Source organism: Rattus rattus, chromosome 7, assembly GCF_011064425.1.
Source record: "Rattus rattus isolate New Zealand chromosome 7, Rrattus_CSIRO_v1, whole genome shotgun sequence".
NCBI lineage: Eukaryota > Metazoa > Chordata > Mammalia > Rodentia > Muridae > Rattus > Rattus rattus.
The window spans coordinates 32,879,772-32,903,798 of record NC_046160.1 but is presented as its reverse complement, the minus strand read 5'-3'; the positions used below and the strand labels follow the sequence as shown (position 1 = coordinate 32,903,798).

The following is a 24,027-nucleotide window of genomic DNA, read 5'->3' as shown; positions in this document are numbered from 1 at the left end:
CTCAGTGGTAGAGCGCTTGCCTAGCAAGTGCAATGCCCTGGGTTCGGTCCCCAGCTATGAAAAAAAAAAAAAACTAAGCCTGTGGGCCTGTGGGACCATTTTCATTTAAACCTCACATATGTGATTTCTGGGATGTTCTCAAGCACTGCTTCTATTAGTCCAGTGCCAAGTCCATGACTTCCTTTCACTAGCAAAAGCAACTACAACACGCATGACTGTGCCATGTCCCCTTCAACTCCATTGGCTTTTGATGCTCCTTGGGCCTGACTAAAGGTAGCTGGGAATACTTCTTTCTGTAGCATCCATGCTTTATTGTCTTGAAAGATCCTCTGCCTAGAAGTAAATTGATCAACTTTAAATTTGGCCACCAGAAAAGTCTTGGGGCATAGATTATACACCTTCAAATTCTTCACCACATCATAACAAGGATGGGCTCCATTTCAATCCCCAGTAAAGTTCATCTTTCCACCTAGAACCTCATCAGCACAACCTTTACCATCCACATGATCTTGACATAGGAAGTAATCAGTGGAGTTACGTCTTGAGAGTGTGAGGCCTCAGGCTGCTTCCAGTTTGCTTTCTCTGTTTCCTGCTTACATTTAAAGATATGATCATTCAGCTTCCTGCCCTTGCTTGCCACTGTGTCTCCCTTTCATGATGGGCTCCATCTTAGGGTTTTACTGCTGTGAACAGACACCATGACCAAGGTAACTCTTATAAGGACAACCGGTATCTGGTGTTAGATTTTAGTCACATAAGAAAATCCCGGAGACAATCAGCTTTATAAAGGGAAGGGTTTGCTTGACTCAGAGTGTTAGAGGCAGAGGTGGTGGTTCCATTAACTCTCCTTTTAGACTGTGGAGATGCCAGAAGGCAATGGTAACTAGCATGTAGCATTGTTTACTTCACAGAAAGAAAAGGAGAAAGGGAAAAGGTACACAGGAGCAGAGTGATCTTTTAAGAGACTCAAGGACCTCCAAGATCCCTTATATTCTCAACTTTTCAGCAGTGCCGTCTAGGAGTCATACCTTTAATTCGTGGTCATTTAGGAGACATTCAACCATAATACTCATGTTGAAATTTAATCCATATTCTGAGCTATTAAGAAGTAAAACCATGGCCAGGCAGTGGTAGCACACGCCTTTAGTCCCTGCACTTGGTAGGCAGTGGTAGGTGGGATCTCCAAATTTGAGGCCAGCCTTGTTTCCACAGTGAGTTACAGGACAGCCAAGATTATACAGAGAGACCCGCTCTCAAAAAAACAAAAAAGAGGAAGAGGAGAAGGACAGGTAGGGGAAGAAGAAGGACAAGAAAGAGGAGGAGGAGAAGAAAGAAGGAAGGAAGAAAAAGAATCATCAACAAAAAGAAGAAAGCCATATGGAATTTTTAAGAGGTGACTAGGATTCTGGCCTCAAGAATGGATTGATCTATTGGTGAATTAATGGATTGATTAGTGGGCTAAGAGATTTTAAAACTTAATTTTGCTGGGCTTCCTGACCCCTCATTCTGTTCCTCTTAGCTCATGATGTCAATCAACTCCTCAGGATTTTACTGGCAGGAAGGTTTCAACAGATGTGGCCCTTCCATCTTGGAAGACAGCCGTGAGAGAAAGTAAGTAAGCTCTTTATTACATAAAGTATTTAGCTTCAAGTGTTCTGTTATGGAAACCCAAATGACTCATGAATCCCATCTCACCTCTGTGGTATGAAAGCATTTGGGGGTGGGGGGGATGAAATGGGGGTCATCTTTCCCACCTGTGAACCAATAAACTGAGGCCAAGAGACATTAAATGGTTCATACATGAAGCCAATGGTTCATACATGATTCTTCAATAACTAAGACTCCAGTCTAGACTTGAAGAACTCCAGTTTGTCCATCTCCTGGGGTCTCCAGCTTTATGTTATCATCTTACATTCTTTGTTCCAGGTCTCAAGTTACATGGGTTTCTGGACAAGCTAAAATCGAGAAGGGCAGCCCAAGGAGAGGGCAGGTCTGGAGGAAGGATTCCTAACCATTGCTCTAAAAGGGAATGATTGCAGAAGGATCACCGTGGTCCCAGTTTTGTGCTCCCGACATAGGCTTCTTGGTGACCCTGTTGAAGGACTGGAAGGGAAGGATGCAGTCAAACCTCACTGAGTCTCTAGTACAAACAAGTCAGAGGGGTTGACCCATGCCAGATATTAACTTTAAAATGAAGAAATAAGGGCTCTGTGGTGGAAGTCTTGCTTGGCATCTGGAAGGTGCAAGACCTTGGGTTCCATTGCTTCTACTAAGAACAGAGAAACAAGTGCATACAATAGAAGTGAGCGGAATGATCCAAGGTCCCAGGGCTAGGTTCTTCTCACCCACCATTTGCTTCTGCAGCTATGATGGAAAACACAAAGGCCTGAGGCAGAGGGCTCCAGTGTTTAGAACTGCAGGTCCTGCTAAGGGAGCTACATATTCATGATCCCAGCGACACAGGCCGTGGAGGTTTAAGATTTGGGAGAAGAGACAGCAAAGCTGGAGGAAGGCTGGAGAAGGAAGGCTGTATGACTTCTAGGGGAGCCTCGGGCTGAGCTCTGAAGAAAGAATTTGAATGAACAGAGAAGAAAGGGAAAGGGTTACTGGGCCAGAAGCAGCAGTTTCTAGAACTGAGCTGATGGAATCACAGATAATTACCATCAATCATGAGCTAAACTCACAAAACGACTGAAAAGTCCCTGGGCAGGTTCTAACTATTCCTCTCAGTTCCTTCTGAGGGCCAGGGTCGACCCTGAAGAGAAAGGGGTCTATAGTTATCCTAGGAAGACAGTGAAATCAGCAAGAAGCCATGTGTGGGATTGGACATCTAGCACGCTGACCACTGGAGAAGAAGCTCTAAAAGTAGCAGCAGGCAAAGCTGGTCAGGCCATGATTACCTGCAAAGGCACCTGGGAATTGATCCCATAAAGAACAAAGGTGGAGAAATGCTGCTTCTCCCAGGAGATTTTTGAGAAAGAGATTGGAGGGCCGGATCTGGAATCAGAATTTCTTGTAGCCCTCTAGGGTCTCCAGATGAGACTGATACCCCAAGAATAAACCAAGGGGAAGTCTGATGCTCTCCACACATTCATGGAGCCTGCAAGGGCCACAACATTCCACCCCTACCCCTCAGAGCTGTCAGTCTCCAAGGACATCTTTTACCTTTAAGAGAATGGAGGTTATAGGAATTCCAACCCTGCAACAAAATCTCGGCCTATCCACTTGGCTTTCCATAGTACACAATACTTACTCCCCTCGTCTTGGTCCTCTTCCCAAGCATCTGGAATGGTCTGAAGTTGAGAGAAGGCTTCACTATGTGTGGAGGTCTGAGTGTCTCTTGAAGTTGCCATCCAGGAAATAGACAGCCCTTGAGTCCATAGCTTGCAGGACTCTCCTGTTTCTTTAAATCAGCGAATGAATGAATGAATGAATGAATGAATGAATGAATGAATGAATGAAAGGGTCTTGTTAGTGTTGCTTGCTTTTTATCTTCTAAAGGCTGTGTGACTAGGTCTATGAAATAAACTGATATTAATTCGATTCAGGGAGATAGATATGCTTGCCGATTTCTATGCGCTTGGGAGACCAAAACATGAACATCCAACAACACAACGAAATTCTGAAGCCTACAGACTCTTCCTAGGGGAGAGAGGAAATATGCAACTCGGTAGAGAATACGTGACGGGTGAGGGAACAGGAGGATGAATAGGCCTGAGGAACAGGGGACTATGATTTCATGGGGGTGGATGTGGTGTTCTGGGTTATTTAACTTAGTCTCCCTCATGGTGTTGTCCCAGGACAGGGGTTCAGGACATTTATCCAGAAGACTCTTGCCCAAGGTAGGCAAAAGGGATTCAGAGAAAACCTTTCTATGTGTTGGTGCTAAGAGATGGGAAAGCAGGGAAAATCACAAAGACCTTAGTCAGCAAGCCAAATGACACATTTTAGGGTGTCCTGTCCTCAACCCAATTCTAAAGGAACCCTTGTGTCACTCCCCAAGAAGTTGGAATTTCCAAGGAGTGTCATATTAGGGTAAGAAAAAGCCTTGGGCCCTGGTTCCAGCCAGAGAGGGAACTTGTCTTCAGGGAAGTGTTTGCACTGAACTCACAGTGTTCTCGCCAATTGTTGTTAGAGCACTTTGTAAGAGAAACTAGAACAGACACAATGCTGCATCAAAGGTGAGAGGAACCACTAAAACTCTTGTGTCACAAATACCTGTTTCCTTCCATTTAGTTCCATACCTGTCAGGACATCAAAGATAAACTGGAGGCCTGGGATTGGAGGGGAAACACTGAACCTCTTATTTGTTTGTTCCTCTCTCTGATGCAATCACAATGAATGTACCTTCTCTCCCTGCTTTCCACCATTCCTAGGCTCCATCATTGGCCTATTGAGGATGAGTAGTCAAATCTTGCTTGTTAACAACTGTGGTTAGAACTAGCACTGAAAATGGTGCTACCACCCTTTTCCGGTGGCGGCGCTGCAGCGCTCGGTGAGGAGCTCGTGTTTGTACTTGTAGCTATGGCATCCAAGGGGCGGCTGCAGTCCAGGCAGATCTTCGGACGCAAGAAGACAGCCACAGCTGTGGCCCACTGCAGACGAGGAAATTGGCTCATCAAGATGAATGGACGTCCCCTGGATATGATCGAGATGCGCACGATGACGTACAAGGTACTGGAACCTGTTTTGCTTCTGGGCAATGAGCGATTTGCTGGTGTGGATTCTGGTCCGTGTGAATGAAGGGTGGTGGTCATGAGGCCCAAATTTATGCCATCCGACAGTCCATCTCAAAAGCCCTGGTAACTTATTACCAAAAATATGTGAATGAAACCTCTGAAAAGGAGATCAAAGATATCTTCGTCCATTACGATCGGACCCTGCTTGTAGCTGATCCCCGTCGCTGAGAATCCAAAAAATTTAGAGGTCCTGGTCCCTGTATTCGATACCAGAAATCCTACGGATAAGCCCATCTCAAGGATCAGGGTTTACCTTTGTAATAACATCCTAGGCTTGTTTGTTTTTTTGTTTTTGTTTTTTTAAACGGTGTTACCAAGACAACCCTTCAACCATACACTCACCCCTCTCTAAACTCTCGCAATGCTAGCTTTGAAATTTCATCCTCCAATGACAAAATACAGGCACCCAGTTTGGGGCACCTATAATATTATACACGTCATTCGGCTGTGGTGGTCAGTTTGTGATGCAAATTCAACCACCACCATTTGCCTCATCTCTGAACCCTCAACGTTGAGTTCAGTGGCAGATGGTCAGACAGAAAAGAGAAAATCTGGTTAAGAAAATATAGATTTAAGGGTGAGTTTAGGTTTTGCAAAGGGATCCTTTATTTCCCATAAATGATTAACTATGCAAGCAAGTAAGTTTATTTTAAGAAAAAATAATTAAATCTATAGGGGCTGGAAAGAGATGGCTCAAGGCTTAGGAGCGCTTTTGGTTCTTGAAGAAGGCCCAGGTTCCGTTCCCCATACCTTCATCAGGTGATTCACAATTACCTGTAACTCCAGATCCTGCCCTTTACTGGCCTTCCTGGGTCCTTGCACACATGTAGCATGAACCCACAGACAAAGACATACACATAACTAAATGTTTTAAAAATCATTTTAAAAAATTTACTACTAACCCCACCAATGTGAAAAGATAACACCAAGAGAACCCTCCCCCCGATCCCAAACGGTCTGATTTTATGCTAAACAAAATAATACAAGCAACTTTTGGGGAGAACAGGTTTATTTTAGCTCACAATTCCATGTTAACAGTTCACAACCGCAGGGCAGTCAAGGCAGCAAGAAGTTCAAACGGCTGGTCCAGCCACAGCCAAGAGCAGAGGGAGAGCGAAGGCATGTATAGTGGCGTCTCAGTTCATTGTCTCCATTGGCATAGAGTTCAGGGCCCAGTCCCGGAGAACGGTTCCACCCACAGTGGGCGAGGTCTCCCCACATCAGTGAGGACAATCACTCACAGACATCCCCACAGGCCAACCTGACCTAGACAATCTCTCATCAAGATTCCCTGCCCAGATGATTCTAGGTTGTGTCTAGTTGATAATTAATCTCACCGTCACAGGCATTATAGACAGATGTAAGTACACGTATATTTCAAATGCCAGACACACTGGTCCATCCTTTGATCCTTTTCTTTTTAATTTTGATTATGTTTATTTAGTTTGGGTATGTTGCAGGGGTCTGCCGGTGCCGCGGTATGTACTTGGAGGTCAGAGGGTGACTTACAGGCACGGTTTCTCTCTTTCCACGACATGGATCTTGAGATCAAAACCCAGTGGTCAGGCTTGGCAGCAACCCGCTGAGCCCTCTCTTGGGTCTTGCTTATCTTCTACCCGTAAACAGTTTCAAAGTCATTGCCTATGGTATGCGTAGCATGTTTTCTTTTTAGTGACTGTATATTAAATCCTTTGGTATATTATACATGCTTCCCTTTAAATAACAGTAATAATTATTAATATTTACTCCTGGAAATGGAGTTACATGCCTTTATAAGATACCATGTGGATACTAAGAATCAATCCCAGTTCCTCTGGGAAAGCAGCCAAATGGTCTTAACAGCTGAGCCATCTCTCCAGCCCCTACACATGCTTTTTTATTTAGGTGGCATGCATACCCCAACCAAACACTACAAGTTGGTTTTGTTTGTTTGTTTGTATGTTCGAAGTGTATTTAAAGCCCTTAACTTTGGCTTGGAGCAAACTTAATAATGGAGCATATATTTATTTAGCATCAAGGAAACCCTTGGGTCCAGTTCCTGGCATCAAAAACATATGTGCGTGATATACTGCTATATATACACACTTAAAAACAAGCAAGCCTAACTCAAAGTCGAGCAAGCATTTAGCCTAGCAGCACAGTGCCGTGCAGAGAACCTGGTGTTCATCCTCGAGACTGTGAGGCTCTACTGTTAGTGAGTAGAGCTGGCTATCTCTGCCCATGCTGCTGGTTCTGAGAAAGGATTATTATTGGAGGGGAGTGGGGACGTTACTCTTGTCGCAGCATGCCTGGGAACGTCAAAAAGACAATTTTGTGGCAGTCGGTTCTCTCTTTCCACCGTGTCAGCCCCAGGGAATCCAACTCAGGTTGCTGAGCTTGGTAGCAAGTGACTTTACCCAATAAGCCAATAAGCCATCCTGCTGGCCCTGGGGGTGTGTGTGTGTGTGTGTGTGTGTGTGTGTGTGTGTGTGTGTGTGTGTGGTGGTGGTGGTGGTGGTGGTGGTGGTGGTATGTTTGGGGAGGGAGCAGGGGTGTCTTTGTTTAGAGATAGGATTTTGCTACACCACCCAGACTAGCCTTCAACTCCTATGGATAACCTAGGCTGGCCCTGTTAGTTAGCTCAGGCTGACGCCAAATTTGCATTTCTTTAGACCCAGCGGCTCTAGCACTAGGATCACAAGCAACACCCTCATCTTGTCGGTAGGCACCAAGTCTTACAGTGTTTTTGCTGTTGACAACCTTGAAGCCGTGCACGTGTGCGTTCTTGGTCATTTAACTTAACGTTTCTCTCTCTTTCTCCCTCCGTCCCTTCATCCAGAGTATGGCTCAGTCTGTAAACCACTCTAGTCTCAATTTATAGAAATCTACCTTCCTCTGCCTCCCAATGTTGAGTATTGAAATCAAAGGTGAATGCCACTAATGGAGTCTCAGTTTGTTTTGTTGTTGTTGTTTTGATTTAGGTTTTTTGTTTTGTTTTGTTTTTTCTTTGTTTGTTTGAGACAGGATCTCGCTAAAGGCACCGCGGTAGCCTCAAACTTGTGGATCTCCCCAGTTTTCCCTCCCGGGTGTTGTTTACAGGTAGGCTCATTATCCTCAGGCTTCCTAAGAACTAGTTTACATCACATAGCTATTTATTTTGTTAAAGATGGGGGGGGGGATCATAGGACAACTTTAAGTAGCTGATTCTCTCCTTCCACTTTGTGGGACCTGGGGATCAAACTCAAGTTAGAGGGCTTGGCAGAAGGTTCTCTTTACCCACTAAAAGATACTTCAACAGCTCTTGCCTTATTATCTTTTTCTGGGTGGATTCTAGAGTGGAATTCCTTCTACTTTTGGGACAGAAGCACCAGTAGTATATGAAAGTGTTCCTATCCCTCACTCCCCGGCCTCACCACCATTTTGAGCCAATCCGCTTGACTGAACTGTTAATCTCCTTGAGATTTAATTCACATAGTCCTGACTCTGGTGAAGTTGTGCATCTTCTCGAGTTTCTCCTCCATTTGCATTAACTGTTTGGCAAATTACCTACTCATATCCCGGAACCAGGTTTCTCCCCGCTATTCCTTACCTCCATTCAGTTTCTAGGGTTGCTTCCTGCACAGGGAGTATAATCTTTGCCTCTGAGGACACTCAGGAAGTGTTGTCCCAAATATGACATTTTTTGAATGCTGATGAACTCAAAGGCAATGGGCCGGAAATTTTAAGTGTATTGAAGTGTACGCTTAGCTCGCTCTCTGTACCCCTTATCTACATAAAGGCATCCTATCCTCCAAAGGAAATTCTGTTCCGAATCTACTCTCCAGATTTCTTATCTCCCAGTTGAGATTAACTCTGTGACACCCAGCCAAGGTAGACTCTCCCTGACCTATTCTGTGGGCCGCTTCCAGACAGGGTTAATAATACCTGAGACTTTATCGGTCTGAGAAGACAGGTTTACTAGCGCGTGTTTCCTTCCCTCTGCTCCCAGAACGCTAGGGAGCTCGGGATACTGCACGAGCCTCAGTCATTTGACCTTCCTTCAAGCCTCATCATTTGTCAGACTCCCATCCATCGGCATATTATTAAGTGTACTTTCTGCTATATTAAATCTGTCTTTTTTGATAGTTCTACTTTTTGCCATCAAATCTTAAATCCGGCCTATTTTCATATTTTCCTTTTTTTTTTTCCCTTGTGCAATATAGAATGTCAGTTTTCTTTTCTCCTCTTCCTCTCCTGCCTTTTTTTTTCTTTCATACAATACATCCTTGTCGTCCTCCCCCAACCCTGACTTTTTAAAAAAAATAGTCAATCTGTAGGGTTTTTTTTAAGTGTGTGTGTGTGTGTGTGTGTGTGTGTGTGTGTGTGTGTGTGTGTGTGTGTGTGTGTGTGGACCTGTGTGCACAGACTGCATGTGGAGGTCAGAGGACATCTTTGCTCCCCTTCCACCACATGCATGGGCCCCAGAGATTGAACTCAGGCAGTTAGACATGGCAGCAAGGGTCCTTCCCACCTGAGCCATCTTACCAGCTTGATCCCAGGGGTTTTTCAAATATTTAGTGAACAAAATTTATAGGACCTTTGTTTTGTTGGGCTGGGGTCTTGTGGTAGAGTCCAGGCTGACTTCGAACTCCCTGCCTCAGCCTCACGAGCGCTGAAGTACACAAGAGACTGTGCCTTTATTTGGGCGGGGGATGGGGGTGGGGGAGGAGTTTGGACTCAGTAAGATGGTCCTAGGAGAAACCTTAAAGCCGGATGAAGTTGTTGCTCTAGTCACTAGGATTAAGTCCTCCTGGGTTTGTGTGCCTGTGAGCTACTTTTCTTTATTTCATTTGGTAAAGGAAAAAGAAAGATAGATTAAAACAACATCCCTCCATCATCTTATTTATGAACCAGATCCCCTCTCTTAATTCTTAAAGGAGCCATCCCCGTTAGGTGTGTCTCTGTTCTTCCTGGCATAGGTGAGGTCCATGAAGCTGTTGTCCTGATCCACGAAGGGTCTCAAGATGTGAACAAAGTCTTGGCTTCGAAGCCCACCAAAGAGTCCTTTCATTTGCATGTGTCCCTTGGAGTCCTGGAGTGTGTCAACAGTTATTTGTAAGAAGAGTGGTTGGGCTTCTCTTGGCCGAGCCACCGAGAATGGGCACTAGGTAATTTTTCTCTCTGCACGGTCTTTTATCTTTCTACCTGCCAATGAAGGTACCAATAAATACTCAGTGACTTTTATCATTCTGCTAACCTTCAGATTCAGACTTGCTGGTAATTTCAGTAATTGCTAGTTTGCATTAAGAGCAGGAGATTAGAGATTAAGGCCCGGGGAAGATAAACGATTTGCTCAGAGGCATGTAGAGTAAGGAACCAGGTCACTGTCTCCCTGTCCCCTCTTTTCTGAAACATCTTATCTTTTAGCAGAGTGAAGGGCACAGGTGTGGAGAGAGGACTTTATCCGTAACTAACTAGGCCGTCTTGGCCCACTTTCCCAATCCTCTGCTGCTTGGGGGAGTTCTAGTAGGCAGGTCAAAGTGTCCTTTCTGTGTCTGCTGCTGAGGTGCTGAGGAAGATTCTGGAAGCCAGATGTGGTGGCACAGACCTGTGGTCCCAGAATCTGAGAAATGGCAGGAGGATCCATTCAAGGTCACCCTCAACAGAAATGGAATTCAGTCTTGGGCTATATGAGATCTCGGCTCAAAAACAAACAGAAGCACCCCTCCTCCCCCACTCAAAGCAACAAAAAGAGAAGGCTCTGGGAGCCACACCTATCTCTCTCCCACTGTGTCACTAATAAACAAAACTAACCTGCCTGATCTGACTGCCTAAAAGGGTCCCTTTCAATGGTACCTACCCCCATCAACATCCAGGAGCACTTACCATATAACCCCTGCTGTGTATGTATAATTACAATTGGAGGCAAAGTTTTCAGAGAGCCAGCGTCTAGAGGGAGAATTCAGCGGGAGGGCTTGGTTTGGAAGAGGCCAAGGGTGTGAAAATGAGGGTGTTAAAGGCTTTTGCAAAGGTAATGGTTTTTACATATGTGAGCCCAATAATAAAAGATCTTGGAAGGGTGGCTCGTCCTCATTCATGGGCTACTTCCTAGAATCTGCCTTAGTCCCCAGAATTATGTAGGCATTCGGGGACAGATGGGAAGACTTTCACACATGCTAATACACAACATTTTGACCTTGATTCTCTAGGCATTCTCTTCTTCCCCGGTGGAGGTGAATGAGGGGTGTCAGTTTCAATTTAGAGGGAGATGGAGATGCTTCCCCCACAACAAGCTTAAGGGTTTAAGGGTAAATCCCACCCTACTGAGAATGCGTATTGAAAGGGGCTTCACCCAGGGATCCAGGTCACTCCTGGAAAGTTTTGTGGGGCAGGAGCAGTTATTTTTAGCCCCACATTTAGGAAATAAACAGACATTTTAGAATGTTTGCCTAGACAGGAGTGAGGCGCCGTGGGAAAGGGAGAGAAACGTGCCCACGGTTGTGATCGAAGAATACACGCACCCTGCTCTAGTCTAAATAAGATGTCGCGCTCTCTCTGATCACGCCACCTCGTGTGAGGCAAATGGGACACAAAGGGGCCAAGTTGATGGTGGCTTTCCTCGATGCCACGATCAATATGAACTTAAGGTATACTGAGCGGTGGTTTGGGCAACGAATGCAGCTGTTCGGAATTCAACCCAGGCTTCGGAAAGGCTTTTGTTGGAAACGGTGGGCGCGACTTTAGGGGACGCCCCTCCACGCGTCTCACAATCCATTCCGCGGTAGGATTCGCTAACTGTCTCGCGGGGGTGGCCCCACTCGGGCTCCGAGGCTGGGCGGTGCGGCTCCGCTTTCTGCTTGTCTCCGCGAGGTGTCGCCTTCGGCCGAAGAAAGCGGTAAGGCGCCACCCTCGTAGCCCGCACTTATTTATTTTCAAACAAGGGGGGCGCCCCTTCCTTTCAATTTGAAACTAGAAACCTCCTGCGGTCTCGTTCCTACGTGGGCGCGTCCTCGGCCTCCCATTTTGCACTCCCGTCGCCTTCTTTCGAACACACACGAACAGCCCCTCTGCCAGGCCTTGTTCCACTTTGGCCTGGAGCTCAGCTTGCACACACAAACACACACACGCATGCAGTCCACGCAGGGACCGGGCTAGAAACCTCTCTTCCCATTCTCAGCACACACCCAGGGGCCTTGAAGGGAAAAAAAAAAAAAAAAAAGCACGGAGTGCAGGGTGCAAAGGCCAGGGGTCCAAAGCCTGGGTTTCCCAGCTTCGCAGCTTGCAGTCTGAAAACGAGATGGGGAGGGGCGAGAAGGGGGAGGGCAAAGAGAGGGGAGAGATGGAGGGGAGGGAGGGGAGGAGGAGGGAAGAGGGAGAAAGAGAGAGAGAGAGAGAGAGAGAGAGAGAGAGAGAGAGAGAGAGAGAGAGAGAGAGAGAGAGAGAGAGAGAGAGAGAGAGAGAGAGAGAGAGAGAGAGAGAGAGAGGAAAAAGAAAAGCAAATGGTTTTTGGCGCGAAAGGCTTTGGCGCCTCCCTGATTTTTATGGAAATCAAGAGGGCGGGGAAAAGCCGCTTGCCTCTGCCTTTCTCCCTCCCCCTCGTCTGCGCCACAGCCCCCTTCTCTCCCCGCCCCCCGGGTGTGTCAGATTTTTTCAGTTAATAATATCCCCCGAGCTTCAAAGCGCAGCCAGTGACAGTCATCTGTCTGGACGCGCTGGGTGGATGCGGGGGGCTCCTGGGAACTGGGTTGGAGCCGAACGAGCGCTAGCCAGGCGTAAGCGCGCACACACTGCAGCGTCCCGAGGACAACCCCCCTCCCACCGCCGCCCCCTCAGCCCACCCGGAGACCCCTGCACCGAGTCGCCTCCGGATCCCCGGCAGTCTGCGGGAGGTAAGGAGCGGTACTTGCAAACCTCCGAGCGCCGGGGGAACGGCGGAGCGCTGGGGCTAGGCAAACCCCTAGACGCGGCTCCGCACCCTGCACCCAAATATGCCGGGCTTTTTTCGGGGGGAGGGGGACAACACACCGTGTCTGCTTCCGAAGCAAAACCATCTGGGTTTTTTTTTTTTTTTTTTTCCTGAAAAGCCTATTCAGCACCCGAAGGCACCCTGGCTGGAAGAGACCCGCCCTAATCCTTTTTACAGCCCTGGCCCAGTCAGAGAAATAGCTTTAGCGAAAAGAAATTCGCCCTGCTCCACAAGATTGGTCTATGAGTATGAGCTGACTGGGAACCGGTGCGTCCCCACCCCAAGCTGGGCTTCGGCAAAAGGTGCCGCGGGGAAGGAAGGAAAAGGGGTTAGGCGAAGCTAGGGTGCTTGAGTGATAATGTAGGTCACGGCTCCTCCAGCTTAGACGCGATTCTCTACGACGACCCTCATCGCGTCGGCACCCCTGCACCATTCCTAGGAATGGGGTTCATCCTTTTTTTCCCCCCTGTGGAAGAGGTTGAGGGCTCTGAAGTGAGGGAATTGTGAAAGGTATATATAGGTATAGGCAGACGGTGAGTACCAAGGATATTTGCCAAGATTGAGGCGCTGTGCGGAGAGGGCTTGTATATAAGTGCCTGTTGTTGGTCTGACTGGAGAGAGGCCTTAATAATTAATAAAGTTTTCTGAACCCCGTTAGCGTTTGCGCTCCCGTGATCGCATTTCTGTAAAGGGGGAATGAAAGGTACTTTCATCCCATGCTCGGTAGCTGGACTAGTCCTGGTAGCAAGGACTTCTTCCTTTGAGCAACTAGTGCAAGTGGGGTTGTCGCGCTAGTAAGAGCGGAGATCTGCAGCTTGAACCCCCTCCCCCAGGCAGTGCCTTGTGTGAATGAAACGGCAGTTTCCAAAGTTGCAGAGAGCCACACCACCCCCTGCATCTGCAAGCCCCCTCCCACCCCCAGTCTTAGACAGCTTGTACACAAAAGGAGGGAGTAGGGGAGAGGCTCAACTTTCTCCACCTTCCAGAGCTGTGGGGAGCTTGCAGAAGAGATTGGGGGCTCCCACTGCCTGTCCCCACCAACCCACCCCTTTGGCTTATTTTCTCTTGGTTTGTCTGTTGGTTGTAGAGTTGGAGGTTGGAGCGATCTGCTCCCCACGGGAAGGAAGCACTCCCCCATATTAAAAAGAGCAGAGATATTAAAAGAGAGGCGAACCCATGCCCAGCTGCACCGCGTCCACCATGCCGGGGATGATCTGCAAGAACCCAGACCTCGAGTTTGACTCCCTGCAGCCCTGCTTCTACCCGGACGAAGATGACTTCTACTTCGGCGGTCCCGACTCGACCCCACCAGGGGAGGACATCTGGAAGAAGTTTGAGCTGCTGCCCACGCCCCCGTTGTCGCCCAGCCGCGCCTTCCCAGAGCACAGCCCGGAGCCCTCGAATTGGGCCACGGAGATGCTGCTGCCGGAGGCCGACCTGTGGGGCAACCCGGCCGAGGAGGATGCGTTTGGTCTGGGGGGACTGGGTGGCCTCACTCCTAATCCGGTCATCCTTCAGGATTGCATGTGGAGCGGCTTCTCTGCCCGCGAGAAGCTGGAGCGCGCAGTGAACGAGAAGCTGCAGCACGGCCACGGGCCCCCGGGAGCCAGCTCATCCTGTCCGGCTCCTGGAGTGGGTGCCAGTAGCTCCGGGGGCCGTGCCCTTGGTGGGTCGGCGAGTGCTGGTCGCACCGGGGCCACCCTGCCTACCGACCTTTCCCACCCGGCTGCGGAGTGTGTGGATCCCGCCGTGGTCTTCCCCTTCCCGGTGAACAAGCGAGAGTCGGCTTCGGTGCCCGCTGCCCCGACCAGTGCCCCGGCCACCAGCGCTGTGGTCACTAGTGTGTCTGTCCCGGCTGTAGCCCCGGTGGCTGCTCCTGCTCGTGCAGGCGGTCGTCCTGCCAACAGTGGCGAGCACAAGGCCCTCAGCACCTCTGGAGAGGATACCTTGAGCGACTCAGGTAAAGCCTAGAACAGATTCCTTGCTACCTCCTTGGGTGTTGGGAAGGTGGGCGTGCGGTCCCTTTGTTATCTTAGATTTGTACCAGTGATTCTCTTCTGTTCACCTCTTTCCCGGGACAGAAGAAGCTGGAAACCCCAGCTACACCTTTACTTAAACTTGCTCTGTCCCCCTTTTCGGGAATCCTTGCCCTAGCTTGCCCTCACTGTAGGAAAAGTTGGTGGCTAGTTCCGTCAGGCTGTGGGGTCAGAAAGCTACCTGAACGGAAATCTGTTAGTTCGTTGGAAATGTCCCTCTAGGCCAGGTCAAGGAAGGGGAAAGGCTCTCCGAAAAGACAAGGGCTGTTCACAACCCCACTTCCAAAAGTTAGGAGAAACGCCTGGTAATTCCTCCCCTCCCCACCCCCCAGGGACTCTGAGCCCTCCGTGGGTGGTGGGCTGTTTGCGTTTGGTGCGTGGCCAGCAGGCGGCGTTGTGTCTGACGCAAGTCAGGCAGGGGATCAAAAAGACTGGGGGTGATGGGGGCACCCCCGCTCCAGTTCAGCAGCTGGCAGCAAGTGCATTAGTGGTTGTGTACGCTTTCTGGGAGCCTCTTTCCGGTTTCGATTGAGTGCTGGTCCAGTTGTGTTTCCTAGCTGGAATTTCTGACCTAATTGAGCGGAGTTGTGTTCCATAACCCAGTGCCCTTGAGGTTGAGGGCGGGTCCCTACCACTGCCCCTCCTTAGGAATGCACACACCCTAGAAGGATTCATTGGTTTTATTGTAAGCTTTTTTTTCTGGGCCGTCCGTGGAAAGGAAGGGTTAAGAAAGGGAAAAACGGCTTTTTTTTTCCTTGGGGCTGTGAAAGTACCTACCACATTTTACCCAAATCCTGTCTGCCCTTGTCCTTCAGCTGTAGGTCTATTAGACCTTGGAAGCTAATGTTTTCACAACGCCAAAGAATATAAAAAGTCTGAATTTCCTCCTGGGCTGAGGGGGGGATCGTTGGTTCTAAGACTCCTGGGAGGAAACTTGGTGATAAGCCTGCACTTTGAAAGGGCTCTGTCCCTTTAATGTCTGTGCCTTGACAGCTTTCTGTTAGGAAGCAGTTTCTTCCAACAGCTGTCTTCTTGGCTGGAAACCAAAACACTGGCTTAAAGGGACCTACAGACCCGGGAGCAGCCTAACAGTTCAGCTTTAGAAGAAACCTCACAATTGTTCTGTCTTCCGGTCCTCCCTAGATTAGGCAGAAGATGTGTTTTGATTTTCATGCTCGCTTTTTTTTTAAACTAATTTTCTCTCCTAGCCTGGCAGTAAACCAGGAAGTCAGAATACACATAGGATGCTACATGGGTGTGTGTGTGGGTTTTTTTTTTTTTTTTTTGGGTTGTTCGGGCACTGCTCCCATTGGGATGTGTGTAGCTACTGTGGATTAGAGCTTTATAATTGAGATCTGATCTCTGCCTAGATGAAAAACTGCTTACTCTGTACAGCGCGTGTTCGCACAAGAAAAGGTTGTTGTCGTAGGGAGGTTGGTTCCTAGAGTCTAAGAATGGCAGAACCAAACCCAGCCGTGTGTTTTCACCAGAGGAGGAGCCTCCTGTCTGAAGGGTGTCTGTGGAAGTGTGTATAAGTAAATCCATGGGGCAGACTGGCTGGTGATTATGCTAAAAGCTCCTATTACGGAGCATCTGTCGCCAAGTCTACATATTGTCTGCCAAATTCAAACACTGTGGTTATTACCCCCGTTGAATAGCTGAGGAAGCTGAGGACGAGAGGAGTTAAGTAACCTTTTCCAGAACCATACCGACAAGGGTTATTCTGACTCCAGCTTTGCCTTCCTCGAGTTTATGCCACATACTCAAGTCTGACACCAGAGGTTGAACCCTGGGTCTTGCCACATTGGGCAAGTTCCCTGCTGGCCCCACACGGCCTGGGGAAGGAAAATGCAGGGGGGTGTGGGGTGTGCACGCTCATTTTGTCCACATTGTGACAAAACTTCAGCAAACCTAGCTGACTTCTATAAGGTATGTGAGAGTTGAAAAGTTAACCCGGAGATTTTTTTTTTCCTCCTCAAAGATGATGAAGACGATGAGGAGGAAGATGAAGAGGAGGAGATCGATGTGGTCACGGTAGAGAAGAGACGTTCCTCCTCTAACAACAAGGCAGTCACCACTTTCACCATCACTGTACGCCCCAAGACCTCGGCTCTGGGCCTGGGGCGAGCACAACCTGGCGAGCTGATCCTCAAGCGCTGTGTCCCCATCCATCAGCAACACAACTATGCCGCACCCTCACCCTATGTGGAGAGCGAGGATGCGCCACCACAGAAGAAGATCAAGAGCGAGGCTTCTCCACGCCCCCTCAAAAGTGTCGTTCCACCAAAGGCTAAGAGCTTGAGCCCCCGAAACTCAGACTCGGAGGACAGCGAGCGCCGCCGAAACCACAACATCCTGGAGCGCCAGCGCCGCAACGACCTGCGCTCCAGCTTCCTGACGCTCAGGGACCACGTGCCCGAGCTGGTGAAGAACGAGAAGGCCGCCAAGGTGGTCATCTTAAAAAAGGCCACCGAGTACGTCCACGCCCTACAGGCCAACGAGCACCAGCTCCTGCTGGAGAAGGAGAAACTGCAGGCGAGGCAGCAGCAGTTGCTAAAGAAGATCGAACACGCTCGGACTTGCTAAAATGCTAAAACGTTTCTCACACGGACAGTCACTGCCACTTTGCACATTTTGATTTTTTTTTTTTTTTTTTTTAACAAACATTGTGTTGACATTAAGAATGTTGGTTTACTTTCAAATCGGTCCCCTGTCGAGTTTGGATCTGGGTAGGGGGCAGGACGCGGGGTTCTGCCATGACCTTGGAATAAAAAAAAAAAAACTGAGTTTATGGGATGCTGGGTGGCTTGTTTTCCTCCTCCATATCACCTGGTGACAGCCGTGGAAGTTCGGGACACTTAGGAGCTTCAGGAGGCTGTGAAGTCACCTTGTTCCGGTCCAAGTTTCCAAACAGAGTCATTCCTTCTTTTTACAATGGTGCTTAAGTTCCAGCAAATGCCACAGAAGGGGGGTTGCCATTTGATGCCCCTGGGAACGCTTGTGTAAATACCATTAATACACCCGCCTTTTGTATACGTCCTGGGTAATGAGAGGTGGCTCTCCTGGCCAGTATTAGACTGGAAGTTCACACCTAAGTACTGTAAGAATACCTCAATGTTTGAGGAGCATGTTTTGTATACAAATACATTGTTAATCTGTTATGTACTGTACTAATTCCTACACGGCCTGTATACTTTAGTATGATGCTGATACATAACTAAATTTGATACTTATATTTTCGTATGAAAATGAGTTGTGGAAGTTTTGAGTAGATATTACTTTATCACTTTTTGAACTAAGAAACTTTTGTAAAGAAATTTTACTATATATATATATTCCTTTTTTTTCCTAGCCTGTTTCTCTTCCTTGTTACTGTATTTGTTCATGTTTGGTGCATAGAACTGGGTAAAAATGGCAAAGTTCTGTGTTTAATTTTCTTCAAAATGTGTATATATTTAGTGCTGCACCTTAGAGCACTTTGAAATACCTCATGTTTATGAAAATAAATAGCAATTAAATGATGCACGTCAATGTTTTCTTTCCTAGCTGGGCACCAGACTCTGAACGGCCAGTGCAAATAGTCCGTTCCTTACCGGGCCATTTTAACGTTGTGGAATCCTATTTTCGGGGGAAGGTGCCAGTCCCACTAGCTAGAGGGATAAATGGGTTTGTGGATTCCACAGATTACAACCAGCTATTTTCAGTAGGAATTCAATGGGTGGTAAAAGCACTTTTGAAATATTTTGTTTTGGATATGAGTGTCCTCACAATGTCACATTTCCCGGAACTGGAGTTTTAAGTCTAGGAACCAAGCAGAAGTCCTCTGCAAGAGTAACAGGTGACTTTCACTCCCGAGCCATCTGTTACCCCATTTATTTATTTATTTATTTATTTATTTATTTATTTATTTATTTATTTTTGGTTCCCCCCCCCCCGAGCTGGGGACAGAACCCAGAGCCTTGCGCTTCCTCTACCACTGAGCTAAATCCCCAACCCCACCCCCTTTATTTTTTAAAGGCCTCTTCAGGTTTCCCAGCACAGCCTGGCCTATATCTGAGAATGAGCATTCTCTACTGATCTCTTCGCTTCTCTCAAGTGCTGGGGTTATAGGTGTGTGCCGACCATGTCCAGTTGGGCTCTCAAGCGTTTTAGACAAAATGTGGATACCAGCCCAAAGTTTGAAATAAGCAGTAAGATTGGCAAGTTGTGCCTGTACCTTACATAAACACTTGTCCTAGTTGTTCGTAAGAACTTACTCCTGACATTTCCCCTCGGGAGACCTGGGTGTGGAAGCATGTCTGATGCCTATAGAGGAAAGAGGAATGTCGCCCACTCAGTACAGCAGGCAGCTCATATAGGGTGAGCCCAAGGCTGCAGGGTCATACTTAGTCCAAAAGAAATCGAGGACCAGTCTAAGATTCTGGGCTGAGCACTATGGTCAAATAAGAGGGTGGGAGTCACTGCTTTTCCTCAGTGACCTCAGACTCAGCAGCCTCATAGCTACCGTTCCCAGAGGGCTAAAGACCAAGAAGGGAAGCAGAGTTGTCACTTTCCCCACTGGTGTCACAGTGCAGTGTGGGGGTGTTTCAAGTAAGAATGAGCTAAGAGAGAACCTGGAGACAGCCACAACTAAAGGGATGAAAGAGACTGCCCTCTACTCAGGAAAAAATTTCTAGGAGTCTGAAGATGAGGCCATCTATCTACCTTACGTAGAACAGGACATCTGTTCTCTTTGGTGTAACAAAGTACGCATACGACTTCCCCTATGGTTTCATTCACTGCAGGTTTTTAACTAACTTAAAGTTTTTTGGTTTTGTTTTGTTTTGTTTTGTTTTTTTTAATGTCTTTATAGAAAAATGCAGCCCCATGGACCTGACAGCTTTGCTCTTGTGGTTGTGCTGTCAGAGAGAGATGAGAACTTTCAGGCTGTACGTAGGTGGTTCCCAGCTCCTTGGCCAGACAGGTAGGTTAGCCATGGAGTGACAGCTACATGTGCCATGGGGTTGGTGGTACTGCCTGGTTTCTCTGATGGTGTGACAAGGTTGAAAATTGGGCAAGATGCCCTTTACCCTCCTGTAATTCCCCAGCCCCAGACTAGCAAAGAATAAGTCTCTTTAAGGTCCTACATCTCCAGGGCCCATTTCTGCCTCTAAAGCTTTGCTAGTCTCTTTACATCACCTAATAACAACAACCACAACAGACTTTGTGCATCGGGTGCAGCATCAATAAAAGAACATACATTGCTCTTCCAGTGGATCTGAGTTCAATTCCCAGCACCCAAGTTGGGAAGCTGAGCTGCTGTTGTAACTAAGACTCCGAGGATCCTGGGTTGGGGATTTAGCTCAGTGGTAGAGCGCTTGCCTAGCAAGCACAAGGCCCTGGGTTCAGTCCCCAGCTCCGGAAAAAAAAAAGAAAGAAAGAAAAGGGAAAAAAAAAAAAAAAAAAAGACTCCGAGGATCCGACATCTCTGGACTCCTGTGGCTCACGCTCGCATAGACACACGCAGTTAAAAACAAATAAATTTAGAATATTTAAAACACACTAAGAACCGTTAACACTTAGGTTAAGACACATTTTTGCTTCCTCATCTAGCTGAAGGAAAGTGCTCCTGACGTAACTCTGCAGTTAGCTGGACAATAATTGAAGGAAGAGAGGAGTGCAAGCAGTTGTCTGAAAACCACAAGACCGAGATCCTGACACTTCACCAGATAAGACAGAGTAAATCGGAGCTTACGCGGGGTGTTCGATCATCTCTCAATCTCTCCCTCTCACAGAATGCAGGTGGAGCATCCTTGGACAAATGCAGGACACAGGAATGACATTGAATCCTCATGGTCAGCCCGGTGGTATCTTGCTGGTCTCTCGTAACCTATAGGCTGGTTTCTGCCTCAGTGTGTAGCTGAGGATGATCTCAAACTCCTGATCCACCAGCCTCCATGTTCAGAACACTGGATAACAAAGTGAGCCACTATACCTCGTTATATAAGTATTGGGGATAGCATCCAGGGAGTTGTGCACGCTAAGCAAGCACACTACATCCCAAGCTCCCTTGAGGATGGAATTCCCTGGCTCTCTCCTGTCAGCCAATGCTATTAATGTAGGAGTACATTTGTCAGGTGTTTCTAGTGCTTGGGAGAGATCAGTGAACAAAAAAGACAAAATAGCCAAGTGCACCCAATTCCTGCCTCCTTGTAGTTTATAATCTAGGAGACAATGAGAGTCAGAATAAGCAAAGCAAGCCAACAATTAACACCGATGAGGTAGTGAGTGATTTATAAAACAAATGGGCTGGTATAGAGGAATTCAAGACTGCCACCAGAAGGGATGGGGAGCCAGGCCAATGCAGATGCCCCTGGCCCTTGGACCTGTGGAGGACAATCCAAGGTGACTGATTGGGCTACTCAGCCACCAGCCTGAGGGGCTTAGGTTCTCCATTCAGAGTCTATCTCCCTTCCTCACACCCCGGACATGAGTGTTTCCCACCAAGTCCTTTGCCTATCTTCTGAAAGAGAAGCATCAGACTGTGATGGATCTGCAGTCTGATTCCCTGGGACTGAATCTAACTCTCCCACTCACAAGCTCTGGGTTGAAGAGTCCCCCACTAGTATAAGGGGATGATGATGGTCAGGTTGTTAGACAAAATCACCTAAAGTAAGCCAATGCTTAAAGCCGTGCTCGCTGGAAGCTTGTTCGTCATCTGACTGGAGGAAGTGAGTGGCTCATTCTGTAGTACTGTAAGCAGAAGAGCCTGAACTTAGATCGTTGGTACCTACGTAAGAAGGATGAGTACTTGTTTATAACCCAAGAACTGGGGATATGTAGGGAGAAGGTAGATGGATCCCTGGAGTTCTCTGGCCCTCTAGTTTAGCCATTTCTGAGCTCTGGGTTCAGGGAGAGACGTTACCTCATAATATAAGGTAGAAAATTATAGACCAGGGGCTCTCGACATTCCTAATACGACTCTTTAATATAGTTCCTCATGTTGTGGTGATCCCCCCAGTCGTAAAATTATTTTCCTTGCTACTTCATAAATTTAATTTTGCTACTATTATGAATCATAAGGTAAACATCTGATATGCATCTGATTTGAAACCCATGTGGAAGGATTGTTCAACCCCCAAAAAGGCTTCCACCCACAGACTGAGAACCTCTGCTGTATAGAGAGGTATGTGTGGTAGGGTGTTGTTTGGTATCGACAGGATTTGTTCCTTTGTTTCCTCTGTATGTTACTAGGAAAAAGAACTACTTAGAAAAATGACCAGTGGGAGGGGGATGTTTGCCCGGAAACCGGGAAAGGGAATAACACTTGCAATGTATATAAGAAAGACTCAAGTTAATAATAATAAAAAAATAAATAAATAAAAAAAAAGAAATTTCACACTGTCTAAATAAAGAGAAATTCCCAATTCGTAAAAAAAAAAAAAAAAGAAAAGAAAAATGACCAGTCAAGCAAATATTGTAAGCTTGACCTCAATGAGAACTTTGCAGACTTTTGTTCCCTAAAAGAGGTCTTGCAAAACCCAAATATGGGTACTTTGGGGAAAAGTGAATGTAAGCTTTGAAGCCTATTTTAAGACAGAGACAGATCCTAGGAATCTGAGTTCCATGGAACATCTATGCCTTCTACAATGGTTTATTAGTTCTCCTTGCTTGTAAAGGAAATCTCTTCATAGGCGACTGACCAAGGCTACCTGATCTCTCTTGATACCGACGGATCATACTACAAGGCATCCATCCTGAAACCTTTGACCAGCAGTAACAGAGCCTTTTTTATGGTGGAAGCATGGGGACTGGCTGGGACGGTGCATATTTGGGGAACACACACACAGCCCAGGCTGCTAGGATAAATGTAGGTGATTGGCGGGAGCATGTGTGCTGAGCGGCTGCGTGACGTGGACTTCCCTCTGCTATCTGAGATTTTTCAGGCCTTTAGGGCTAACAGATTTTTTTTTTTTTAAGGATTACTTTTACTTTTATTCCTCTGTGTGTGTGCCCACATGCTCCCTCAGATGCCAGAAGAAGGTATCAGATCTCTGGCAACTGAGTTAGAGGTAGTTGTGAGCCACTCAGTGTTGGGGTTGGTCCACAGGAAGAGCAGCAAGGGATCTTAACTGTCGAGCTCTCTATCTGTGGTATAATCTTTTTAACTTATCTATTCATTCATTCATTCATTCATTCATTCATTCATTCAGTTTGTGTATGGGTGCATGCCACAGTGCATGTATGTATAGAGATCAGAGTTAGCTCTAGTTCCAGACCAGATGTGTCAGAGAGAGAGAGAGAGAGAGAGAGAGAGAGAGAGAGAGAGAGAGAGAGACAGAGAGAGAGAGACAGAGAGAGAGAGAGAGACAGAGAGAGAGAGAGGGAGAGACAGGGAGAGAGACAGAGAGATTCAATACTAGGGTTGAACCTAAAACTTCACACATGCTAGACAAGTGTTGACTAGCACTAAGCTACACCCCAAGCCCTTGTATTTTGAGACATGGTCTTACCAAGTTGTCGGGGTGGGCTTGGACTCTCTCTGTAGTTCAGATAGTCCTTAACTTTGGTGTTCTCCTGACAGTGTCCTGTGTAGCTGGGGTTACAGACTTGGCCCACCAGGTTTGGGGACTTCGTGTGTCTTTGCTTGGTGTCTTAGGCTCCCTTTCTCAGTCTGAGAAAAGATGAACGGAAACAATGATAGCACAAGGTGACACTGAGCGCAGCCTGGGAGGCAGACTTTATGGACCAGCAACCAGCCTTGGCTCCTCTCTTACTCTTGGGGCAGAAAGTTACTTTTGTTTGTATCAATTCCCCATCTGTGAGTGGAACCGGCTGGAGCAGGTGGGCTGGAGACCCAGCTTGCAACACTGAGGAACAACAGTCATTCATCCTGAGGAATGGCTGCCGCCTTCAGGATCATTATCAGATAGATGCCAAGCGCGGGCGACACACACCTTCATTCCCAGCCCTGGAAAGAGAGAGCATAGTCTGGTCTACATAGCAAGTTTCAGGACAGCCAGGGCTACATAGAGAGAACCTGCCTTAAAAGGAAAAGATGACTTAAAGAGGGAGGGACGTAGATCAAGTGGTAATTTGTCTGGAGTGCAGGAAATATAAACCCCATATTGTGGTGCACACACATAATCCTGGGTGTAGCCGAAGGATCAGGTATTCGAGGTCATCCTTGCCTACAGAGCAAGATGAAAAAATCAGTCTGGACTATATATTAAAAAAAAACAAAAACTTAGATGTCTACGGTGCTGGTAAACAGTGGCACTGTGGTTGGAAACCTTGGGAATCAGAACTCTGCTGGTCAACCTCTCTAGAACTGATGGTCACCCACTTC

The 24,027-nt window shown here is 47.3% G+C and overlaps 1 protein-coding gene and 1 pseudogene across 2 annotated transcripts; both read left to right on the top strand.

The window, feature by feature from the left end:
* The first annotated feature begins 4,485 nt into the window (after positions 1 to 4,485).
* LOC116906030 lies at positions 4,486 to 4,967 on the top strand (annotated as a pseudogene).
* Positions 4,968 to 12,381: 7,414 nt separating this feature from the next.
* Mycn (MYCN proto-oncogene, bHLH transcription factor) lies at positions 12,382 to 18,220 on the top strand. Of its 2 annotated transcripts, XM_032907484.1 has the most exons (3): positions 12,382 to 12,586; positions 13,751 to 14,623; positions 16,681 to 18,220. In XM_032907484.1, exons 2-3 carry the CDS (start codon positions 13,840 to 13,842, stop codon positions 17,283 to 17,285), a joined length of 1,389 nt encoding a protein of 462 aa, XP_032763375.1. In that variant the 5' UTR covers positions 12,382 to 12,586; positions 13,751 to 13,839; the 3' UTR covers positions 17,286 to 18,220. The 2 variants fall into 2 exon arrangements, with proteins under 2 accessions (XP_032763375.1, XP_032763376.1); XM_032907485.1 differs by lacking the exon at positions 12,382 to 12,586 and having other exon boundaries at positions 13,719 to 14,623.
* Positions 18,221 to 24,027: the final 5,807 nt, after the last annotated feature.